This window comes from Cyphomyrmex costatus, unplaced genomic scaffold (assembly GCF_001594065.2).
Source record: "Cyphomyrmex costatus isolate MS0001 unplaced genomic scaffold, Ccosl1.0 scaffold332, whole genome shotgun sequence".
Taxonomy (NCBI): domain Eukaryota; kingdom Metazoa; phylum Arthropoda; class Insecta; order Hymenoptera; family Formicidae; genus Cyphomyrmex; species Cyphomyrmex costatus.
The window spans coordinates 657,284-668,714 of NW_017277473.1; the positions used below are offsets into that span (position 1 = coordinate 657,284).

The 11,431-nt window shown below is 31.1% G+C and overlaps 1 protein-coding gene across 1 annotated transcript in view; it reads right to left on the bottom strand.

Moving 5' to 3' along the window:
* Positions 1-2,977: 2,977 nt before the first annotated feature.
* The window catches only part of LOC108775992 (myelin regulatory factor), a 24,181-nt gene continuing 15,727 nt past the window's right edge, over positions 2,978-11,431 (bottom strand). Inside the window, exons 2-18 of the mRNA XM_018542479.1 lie at positions 11,191-11,284; positions 7,815-8,039; positions 7,391-7,482; positions 7,007-7,314; positions 6,666-6,929; positions 6,344-6,522; positions 6,059-6,263; positions 5,836-5,994; positions 5,391-5,717; positions 5,042-5,301; positions 4,601-4,948; positions 4,329-4,503; positions 4,109-4,184; positions 3,872-3,987; positions 3,536-3,789; positions 3,233-3,452; positions 2,978-3,071 (exon numbers count right to left, since the gene is read on the bottom strand). Coding sequence (XP_018397981.1) covers positions 2,994-3,071; positions 3,233-3,452; positions 3,536-3,789; positions 3,872-3,987; positions 4,109-4,184; positions 4,329-4,503; positions 4,601-4,948; positions 5,042-5,301; positions 5,391-5,717; positions 5,836-5,994; positions 6,059-6,263; positions 6,344-6,522; positions 6,666-6,929; positions 7,007-7,314; positions 7,391-7,482; positions 7,815-8,039; positions 11,191-11,284 — 3,380 coding nt within the window. The 3' untranslated portion in view covers positions 2,978-2,993. The remainder of the gene's footprint in view (positions 3,072-3,232; positions 3,453-3,535; positions 3,790-3,871; positions 3,988-4,108; positions 4,185-4,328; positions 4,504-4,600; positions 4,949-5,041; positions 5,302-5,390; positions 5,718-5,835; positions 5,995-6,058; positions 6,264-6,343; positions 6,523-6,665; positions 6,930-7,006; positions 7,315-7,390; positions 7,483-7,814; positions 8,040-11,190; positions 11,285-11,431) is intronic.

Sequence of the window (11,431 nt, forward strand, 5' to 3'; positions counted from 1 at the left end):
TTTTTTAAAATTATTAGTTATTAGAAAAAATATGATAAAAAAATAACGTGATTCAAATTGAAGTTTAATTCATAATTTTTTCCAAAATATATTTTCATAATATTTTAAATATTAAAAAACGTATATCTAAATCTCTCGCTCGATCTCTTGTATAATTGTCTAGGCCAAGAGATAAAATTATGTATGAATATACATATTTTATAAAATGCAATTCAAAGTAATATAATTGTGCTAAATATAGTTACATATGTAAATATATAGTTTCTACAAATTTAAAAAGTTGTTTCACAATTTGTAACTTCCAAACCATAAGACATTTTAATAATTTTACTTTTCCAAATTTAATTTTTTTATTTAAGTGTATAATTTTTGAATGTCCTCTAATTTATATAGAAATTTTATATAGTTTTATTTCAGTATATTATAATATATGTATGTATAAATATGTAGAATATATATTCACAGAGTCTCATTTTAATTTATTATCCACAAAAACTTTTATTTTTTATTTTAGAAAAAAATGTTTTAGACAAAAATTATCTTTTGACCTATATTATTTTTTTTATCTAAAAAAGAAAGTGATTAAAATATACCTTTCTCTTTCCACTTTTGTTTAAAATATTTTTTTCTAGAATAAAAAGTAAAACAATTTATTGGTGTAATAAGTTAAAATTGGACATCCTATATATTATCAAATAAATTAATAAATCACAATATAATTATGAATATAAATTTATTACTCACAGAATACGCAAGTGAAGACTTAAAAATATTTTTGCTTATAATGTATGAGATACTTCTTATTTCTATATATAATTATCTATATAATACATCTATATCTATAATGCTTTATAATATTATATTGTAGCTTCACGTACATTAAAAAATTATAATTAGATAAAAAAATTATAATAGATTAACAATTTTCATCAAAATTAATGCACAATAATGACATTATATAAATAACAATAAAAGAAATATTAGACATAAAGAAAAATTCAAAATATATTAACACACGTGTGCAGACTGAAAATACAGGTTTCTTATGTCACATATAATAAGAATTTTTTCTACATATTACCACAATTTACTTTTTTTATCATGTGTAAACGTTAAGATATACCCTGTAAGACAATTATCTAAAAGAATAAATTTCAAAAGAAAGATTTTACGTATTGTAACAACATAAATTGAATTAATAAATAAAATTTGCAGATATTATTTAGCAACACTATATTACTGTTATATCAATTATAGTTAAATGTATATTACTGTACAAGTAAAAGTGTAGTTTATACAATTTATATATATGCATATATGTGTATATATATATATATATATAATATACATACATATACATATATATATGGATAGTAATATATACTAATAATTATCCAAATTTTAGTTTCTCTACGATACATCACAAGTTTGTGCACTGAGCTCTGAGTATATAGTACAGATAATCAATCGATAAATTATAAAGTTTCTGTATAAACTGCTTTTCGCCAGAATACACATGGACGGCAAGGATGTTTATATATATATATATTTATAAATTACTTACAGATTGCTCATGTTTTTGACAACATTGTACGAGTTACATTTTAATAATGAAAGTATACGTTTTTATGTTGCTATATTAGACAAAAATTAAAAATCTGGATATTTTATTCTATTACATAAAATTAAAATTAGCACGCGTTAATTAGGAATAATGTTTCCTAATGAATTTTCTTTTATTAAACTATTCATATGTGTATTTCTATCATTTTTAACACAAGTGTGACAGAATATGTGCATGTAAATGACTCTATTAAATATTTACTGTACAATATTTTTAGGAACTCGCACAATTCTATAATATCATTTAATAAACAAATAGTATAGCAAACTATAATATTAAAACATTTAGTTGCCTTGGTGATTTTCGTCATTCTTTGTGAATAAGAGACTCTAAAAAATAACTTATTATTAAAACCAACGATAAACTGTTTCCTTATTTGAATAACAATATTATATAACATATTATAACATTAAATAGTCAATATTTGTACATAATTGTGAAATGAAATTAATTATATAGTAGATATATAAACTATTTACAATTTAAACACTATGATGCTTTCATGTGATACAATATTTTGATAATAAGCTTATTCAACTTCATGAATATCTAAAACATCGTTAGCAATTAATAGTTTCATATAATACGTTTTATACAACGAGTTATCTGTAAATCAGTATCAAAAATTAAAATGTGTACTACGTAAAAGATATTTGTTATGTGTAGAAATACATGTTTACAATTGATCTTGAGTATAAGTTTCGTATAAGAAACTATCAATAAATTAGAAGATGTAGCATGTTGATGGGTATAAAATTATAAAACTGATTTACACACTAGTACATATATATACATTTTGTAGTACGTTATAGCACATATTTCTTCATCTCATATTTTATATCTATTTAATATTTTGCATTTGATTTGTTAATAATTAATTGGACTTGAAAGTATTAAAACAATACAAAAAATATATATTTATATGCTGTGACAACACAAATTTATAGATATAATAAGAATTGGTGCACCCATCAACCACTACTTATTTCTTCGCTTATTATTATTGCCAACTCTTATAAGTGAATAATAAGATAATTTTGTGTGTGTGTATATGTGTGTGTGTGTGTATGTCTATATAAGTATGTATGTATTGTTTATACACTACTTAAAGAAATTTCCTGCACAATGATATATGTTACATTAATTGTAATTGAAAATTATGTATACTTTATGTTTAATTTATTAGTAAATAATATACTATGTACTGCAATACAATGTGATATATAAAATACAAGAGTAAACTATGAAAAGCAGAGGACAGGTTAAAAAGGCACAAAGGCTTCATATAGAGTGGAGAAATCTAACTTTTGTTAGATAACTAAAACCATATCAAGTTTCTTATAAATTGTGCTGTACAAGGAGAGAATATTCATTGTTCTTCGCAGTCTCGATAAAAATGCAATGTAAATTCCAAATAGTCGACATCATGTTTACTCTTGCAAATATTCTGTAATAAAATAATATGATAATTAAACCATGTTATCCGATGTTAGATGCATTAAAAATTTCAAACATATTGTAATGTTTTCACTCTACTATATTTTACAATAATAAATATTTTGTAAAATTTATATCATAAATTATTGACCTTGGCAACGAAATAATTACCTCTTGAGGTTGCATCGTAGGTATTCGGAACTTTAAAGTTTTTCTAAGGTAATGAGCGACATCAAGAGAAAAAGATTGATCACCCGGTTGATTGTTATTTTCGATATACTGAGATTGTTGCTGCATAGTATAGCTCCAGCCACACACAATTGTTTCGTCTATACCAGAGTTTGGTGAAAAGGGGCACTGCTGTACGATTTGCCAATACCATGGCATACCGCTACAAAGAAAAATCGATTATAATATATATTATCAAAATTAAATACACATGTTCATAAAGCATACACATATGCGGTCACTTACACAAAATGTAATGTTAAATGCGTATCTGGCATATGTTTTGATAAAGGTACAATGCAGCTAATATTATTGGGTGTATCTGGTGACGATGGAGAGCAATATCTTTGATCTAAAGACGTGTTAAAATTTTTTGCTACTACAAATAATTGTGGTCTAGGTTCTGGTGGTAATGATCCTGCGGCGTTGCTAGCGACTTCTCCCCAATCTCCACCACCAGTTTCTCGTCTTGTTCGTTTATGTAAATACTTGTAATTGGTCTATAAGATATGTATACATGTTTAATTATATATTTGTTTTTTATTATCTAATGTAATAATGATTTAAGAAAAAAATCTATACCTCTTTTACAAGAGTTTGAGTACTAGGATCAGATGGGCTAATACCATTTTGGAAACCCTTACTTAATTTTCGTTTCTCTTCGTGTGGCATACTTAATGGCTGTTCCAAATGATCTGCTAAAAATAATAAAATAAAGTTTATATAATTCATATAATATTACATTTTGAATTGTATAAAACATAAATAATTCGTGACATTATACTTTAATGAACTCAAAAAAGCAGATATGAAACTTACAAATGGACTTTTTCTCTGGTGGATGATCAGGTTGGGGATCTTCTAACTGATGAATCTCAGCTGTGCAACAATATATCTAAAATGTAAACATTGTGTTCATATTTTATTTAATAAATATTAGAGATGTATTGTGTACCTATAAGTATATATATATATATATACACAGATACATATACATCAATAACATTTGAATGAGTAATATCAATAAGTTCTTCAGTACCTGACATGGACTTTCGAGTTCAGTAAAATGTGCGGGACACTCCTCGGGTCTTCCTAAAGGAATTGGACCTTTATTAGCAGATGAAGAATCTATATCTGAGCCTTGGTCGTTCTCATCTACATTGCTTGGGACAGCACCTGCACCATTTCTACTAAGCCAATTTCCCGGAAATTCACTAAAATATATTATTAATGTAATATTTTTAATGATTCCGTGTACACTAAAATATTTTCTTTCATAACATCATTAAAAAAAATTAATATTTTACTGACTTATTTTTTTCATGTTTAGGTTGGGGACCCGGATGGCTCATCGGATACCATGTTATTTCCTGAGAGTATAATTGTTGTTTTGTGTGCGGAGGTGGTGTGGTAAGAGAATTACTTTTAACAGATAATCCTCCATCTAATTCCCTTGTATATGATCCTTGCTTAGTATAGAACGGAGATAATGTGCTATGTAATAACGAATTATATCGATGATCATAATTAGAAGTGGTAGACATTGTTGGTGGATGAGCCGGACCAATAGCCAACATTCCATTGCTTGCCATGGTAGACCACTCGACGGTACTGCGTTTTTGATATTCTAAGAAATATAATGTTGCCATTGCAACGAGGCTGAAAATAACAATATCAATTAGTTAAATGTTCGAGAAAAAAACAAAATCAGATTAAAATAGAGCTGAAGCTATTATAAAAAAATATAATTACCAAAATGCCATGATGAGAATAAGTATAACAATAATAATTTGAATAAATTTATTACTGCAAAGAAGTTCTTCCTCCCTTTCAAGCCTTTTTGTCTTTCCGTGCAAAGATGACTTATTATTGATAGATGATGAATATTTATTGCCTGATATACTAGATACTGTGCTGATGGAACTTTTTAGACTATCACCTCTTTTCAATTTTGCTAGTCGTTTATTTATTCTTTCTAATTGATCTATTCTCGTTTCTAGACTGTCCGTCACCTGTAATAAATCGATTATATAATTAGATAAAAAACTAAATGTCTTATATATGTATAACACTGTTTGAAGAACTGACGAACAATTTTTACCTTGCATAATTCCTTGACGGCACCAACATTCTCCATAAATATTCTCTCTTTATTTACTACTAAGAAATTTTCAATTCTCTGACCATTTGGCAGAACTATATCTCCTGCCGGCAGCACCGCTTCCGGTAGAATTTGCTGAACCTCTTGTGCTATGACACCGGTATCTTCCTGTTTAATATCCAGACCCGAATGTTGTGCGAATTCTGGAGCGTATCGATAACGAACAACGCGTAATTGTTGTACGTTCCGTAATTGTTCACGTGTATCCACTTCTTGAACGCTTTGTTTCGCTCTCACGTCGCTGGGTTGAACGATATGACCGGTTACCTATGTGACAAATTTAACGATGTATTATTACGCGCAATTAAATCATCTAACATTATATTTAATTTAACTCTCAGTGACATTAAATATATAATTATGTATAAATAAAAAAGTCGCGTACCTTCATATTGCCATGTACAACAAGAGCCTCATCCGGTCTATCCGTATTAATTCCAACTCTGCCAGCATGATATACACTATCCGGAGCTGCTCCTCTCTGCCACCCACCTTCAGCACCCACACCAGTACCTTCTGATTCAAACTGTCCTGGATTACTCGCCTATAATGCAATGTATGACAATCAATTTCGGTTCTAGAACAATTCCATCAATGATTTTACATACTCTGACAATTATACGTTCGGATGCGTGAGCCACTACTTGATAACTGGCTTGGTCTGCAGTATGAGCGTGTAATCCAACAACCAAATGGAAATACCTCTGATCCGGATTTGGTTTTCCCTTCTTACGCATATTATTGCTCGTAGTTTCACTAAAGTGTAAGCGACCAACCGTTACTTTTGTAACACGTTCGCCGCCTAATTCGACTCTGTAACACAAATATCTACAACATAATCCAATTGTATCTAATTATTGATTTATATATAGAGCATTGACGCATAAACTCACGTTACAGGATGGAATGGTTTCTTGCTTCTATCGCTTTGACTTTGTTCGACTCTGATCGTTTGCGACGGAGATTCCACTTTAACTCCGTAGAAATGTAATTGAAAACCACTTATCTTTTTTAGACCTTCACCAGTCCTTACAAATACGGCCTCACCTTGAAGCTGCGCGTGGCATGTTATCTAAAAATATAACAATTGTAAAGATTGTTATTTAAAAGTAAAAGTTTATATATATAATTTTGACAACACATATATATATATATATATATATATATATTGATATATTTAGATTCAGAAAAATTATGTTTTTAATTCCGCAATACCTGAAAATGGTTCTTCTTCTGACAAACAAATGCATCGTCCGAATTGCTAAAATTAAATCCTTTATCGGCATCTACTCTGTAATGTGGTACTGGTAATTCTTTGAGATTATGATCGCAAAGAACGTGCCAAGATGTTTGCTGAAAAGCATGGAACCGAATACATTGATAACTTGCATCGATGTAATTGTTGTCAGCGACTTCGTCGCTGTCCAGCACTGCGCTGCTACTGCTGCAACTGTGTTCCACAGTACCCAGTTCGGGTTCCTGAAAAATAACAATTGCAAATGATAATCCAAATAAAAAAAGGAACAATCAAAATTACGAATAAAACGCAAAAGCACCTGTTTGACATGGATAAGGCCATCTTGACTGAGTTTTCTCTTCTTTGGCGCCGATTGCAAAGAGGAGTATAATGTGTTAATGCCAGTAGGACTATGTTCATGCGATAAAGGCACCAAAGGAGGACCTATCTGGGTTTGCGTCGGAAGATTCGTCGTTCCCGATGTAAGATGTGATGTCAGAACCGGTGTTAACAATAGAGGATCCGTTGTTGTCGCAGGCAATGTTCTCGGAGAAGGTGGTAGCAAATTAGGAGGGTACTGATTATTCTGATGATGCAAAAGTATTTCTTGCAAAGCTGCTTTTTGATCTGTAATTATAGGCAACTGTAGATTTCTTTATAATGGTCTCGTAAAATGTTCTTACGCAAGCGTATTTAAACTCACGTGGCGAATGTACGTGTTGAGTGTCATTATGTCCCGGCGGTGAGTACGGTGGTTCACTTCCGCTATCCGGTGGACTTTCCGGTAGCGCGTGTCTGGAAAGCGATGTTCCAGAATTTCATCGAATCATTAAATCGTTACGAGCGAGATATGTCGTTTTTCTATAGAGAAAAACTCTATAGAAATCACGCGTTTAATATTCAGTGTACATTCTAAAATCTTTATTATTTAAAAACTACAATAGAATTGTAAAACCAGTGGAATTTCATCGAATTTAATCTCTCATTTCGTGGCTGATATACAGAAAGATAGAGTTTATGCCGATTTTTGTGCATAAACGATAGAGATTATATTTCGGCCCTCATAAACGTGATGAAATCACAGTTGTTTTATCGTTAGTTTTATTTTTCAGAGTTGGATCACTTACGGATGAACATACGCCTGCGGATCTTTGTAGCCGTTGTTGTTGGGTACTGTCGTGGTACCGGAAGCACACGCTATCGAAACTGGATGAGCCTGCGTCATCTGCGGCGAAGGTAGTCGCGGTGGTTGCTGTTGAGCGACCGGCTGCGACGTGGGTGCCTCGATTCGGCCACCGTGGGGTACCGTTCCACCTCCATTTTCATTGTGGGCAAGGGTGTCCGCGAAATATCTAAACATAAAACGGCACGTTTTTTCATCCAATTTAGCCCCTATTCTACTTTCTTTTGTTTCGTTACTTCTAGAGTCGTACTGTATTTGCTATCTGTATATTTAGACTATTTAAATATACCTGATATGTGTGTAAATATGCAGAAAACATTTTGATAGAAGTCGGTATGTGCGCTACGTCAACACCTTTTTTATTGATCTTTCAAGAGCTATGCATGCCGAGACCGCGACTGCACGTTGGATTTGCAAAACACGAGATATCGTTATCGTCTGAATCACAGTTCGGTGTACAGCGGTAAATGATGCTTCGCGCTGCATCTCGCATTGAGTTTTCTCAACTCGCAGAATTTGTGAGAGTTTAATTACATGGTACCGATAATGTTATACAGTTTCTATTGAAGTAAGGAAGATTCGCGACGACAATCTACGCATCATCTGTAAATTTTCCACGAATTCTTGATTAAAATATGATAACCAGGAATTGTTCGATAACAATCCGCAATCTCTATCAGTCGTGTTAAAAAAAATCATGTAAAATACCTGTTCCTTCTTATTGCATAAGCTGCTGTAATTATATTGTCAATTGAATGGTAAATTCTTTAAATATAAATTATGCCTATCATTGTCTATTTATTATTATCTCTTGTTACATATGATTTTAATCGTGATATCTCGCGCGTTATTTCATATTGTTTCGTAATTAATGCAACTATAGAATCGAAATATATATTTAATAAATATATATTTCAACACAGCGTATCCCTTTCTCTAACCAATTCTATATAAAATTATTTCGCGTTTGAATCGCTACTATGAATTTTCTCTGCTTATCTAACTAACGTTTTTTCTTTTAAATAACATATCTATTGCGTATTGATCACGATGCATACCCGTGTACACTTCGAAATACGTACAGAAACACAAGAGTAATAAATAATAAAGAGAAAAAAAAGCAAGCGCGCGGAAATTAATAATTAAATAATTTGAAAAATCTAAAATAAAGTAGGATCTGTTCCTAGACGATAAAAAAAAAAATTTGAATACATAAATATAAAAAGTGTTAAATATTTTAAAGTTGTACCAAATTGGCAAGTTAGAATTTACTATTATTGAATAAACAGCATACGGGTAGCTTGGACAAGAATAAAATTTTCTCATTCTTTTTCTCGCTTAATCCGGTCGTTGTGCGATGATCCCGAGAGTCTTTTAATGGAAGACGAGTGCTGGAAGTCGAATTAGCAGGGTTAACGCAGTGTGCACGCTGTGATTCCATCAATTCCGTTCCGTCTGCCTCTGTCATTATATCATTACACCTCTGCGGTTGTTATCTGCCTGAATATCTGTCTGCGGACTGAGTATACATACGCGTACGTACGATTGTGTGCGTATAAAGAATGGCTGGATGCGTTTCCTGGTGTACGCGATTACGTCAATATGCGCGGTCAGGTCTGGAATAAGATGTTTTCGTGCCCGAAGCCAAATGGGAGGCTGAAAACCAGCCATAACAAACTCGCGCGTGTTATTGTTATTTATTTAAAGCACCAACGATTTAAACTTCTTATTCTGCATTTGAGAAATTACAAATAAAGAGATACAATAAAAGAAAACGATATTTGATGGCGATAAGAGTTACCTATTACGCTTGTATATATATATAAACATATAATATATATATGTGTGTATACGCATCATATACACTCTCTCTGTAATTAATAATTGATTTACTCATACCACTATCTATTATCAAACAAATTGGTTATTCTGAAATTCTTGATCTGATTGGGAATAACATAGTTATAGAGATATCATTAGTATAAAATATAAAAATCGCTGATTTGAAATTTTATTATACATGAAGTCAAAAGGACTTCAAGAAATAATTTTTGAAACAATATGATAAATTTGTACATATCGATATGTCTATGTGGCAATTATCAAGGTCAGCGTATATTGCATCGACGTTCACTGATTAACGACGTGTGTTTAATATATACGTATACTTACACATTTTTTAATTTAAATTTTACTTCTTTTTTTTTTAATTTAAATTATATAATTCGGATATATCGCGATTTATAATACTGTTGCAGTATTAGCTTCTTTATAGACTTAAAAAATTTCTTACGCTCTTCAATTGATTATGTACATACAATTTTTCAGCCGTTTAATTTTTGACATGAAAATTTATATGTGACAATTGTATTTCAAACTTTTGTTTGTTTTACTACGTAGAATTAAAAAAATTTTACCGTTTATACAAATAATTTCACGCATATTATTTATACTAGCAATGAAGCAGAAAAAATATAGGTATACTTTTTTTCTAAATTATTCGTTCTCTATGCACTGCTAAATATGCAAAGAAAGTTATTACAATATGTCATGGAAGGCAGTTTGAATTAATAAAATTTAAATATTGTCAACAGTAACAATTTCTGTGATAATCGTCGTGATGTGGTGACAAAGTAGCTTGAATATGTATTCAAGCATAGTGTCTAGATAGAGCAATTTAGAAATTTAGCCTGATACATCGTGTCGTTCGCAGGAAACGCGTGCTCGTGCTGCTGGCAGAAGCGTATTATCTGAATTCGTTAATTATCATAATTTGAGAAGGCGCCTATATGAACGTCGAAAACGTCACGCCCGCAGAATTGTGCAGTTCGCATTACACATATATATTTTTAGAATATTTTGTAATTTTAATTTCAAAATTCTCCAAATTTGTTGATGAATCAAAACAGCAAGAAAAGCGTTTCCAGATTTTGATGTAATCAAATATCAATATTTTTATGTAACATGGATGAGAAACAGTGCTTCGCCATGTTTGATCGAGAAGATTTATTAATGCAACTTTAACAGATTTATTAATGTACATTGATAAATTGGCATTTAGCATTCTGAGAAACAACAATTCGAGTTTTGCGATCATTACGCTGGCGACACGCATTACGGACGTGTGACGAACACGCGCATTGTAGGCGTTAACCATGGCTTCCAAATGTGGTTGAAACTTCGTCACCAGGCCGAACGATTCAACGTCGGAGATCAAGTTTCTTGACTAATCGGTAGGTTTTCTTGTTTTTTACAGTTAGCTCAAAATGGAAATGAAAATGAACAATGAAATGTGCAAAGTTAATATTCTTTGAACTCACGTCGCAGGTTGTTCACTGTCACTGTTGATAAAGTCCTCCAACTGCGAAAAATCCAAGGCTTCGTTGTCTATCCCCCCGACGAAATCGCCACGTCCTGAAAAAGGATAAAAAAATTTCACATGAAGATAGCAATAAATAGTCTTTCTTACAAGTTACATGTAATATCACGATTTCTAGTTTCTAATTGTAGTCGATATAAGAGCCCATCCATTTCGACAATATATATATATATATATATATA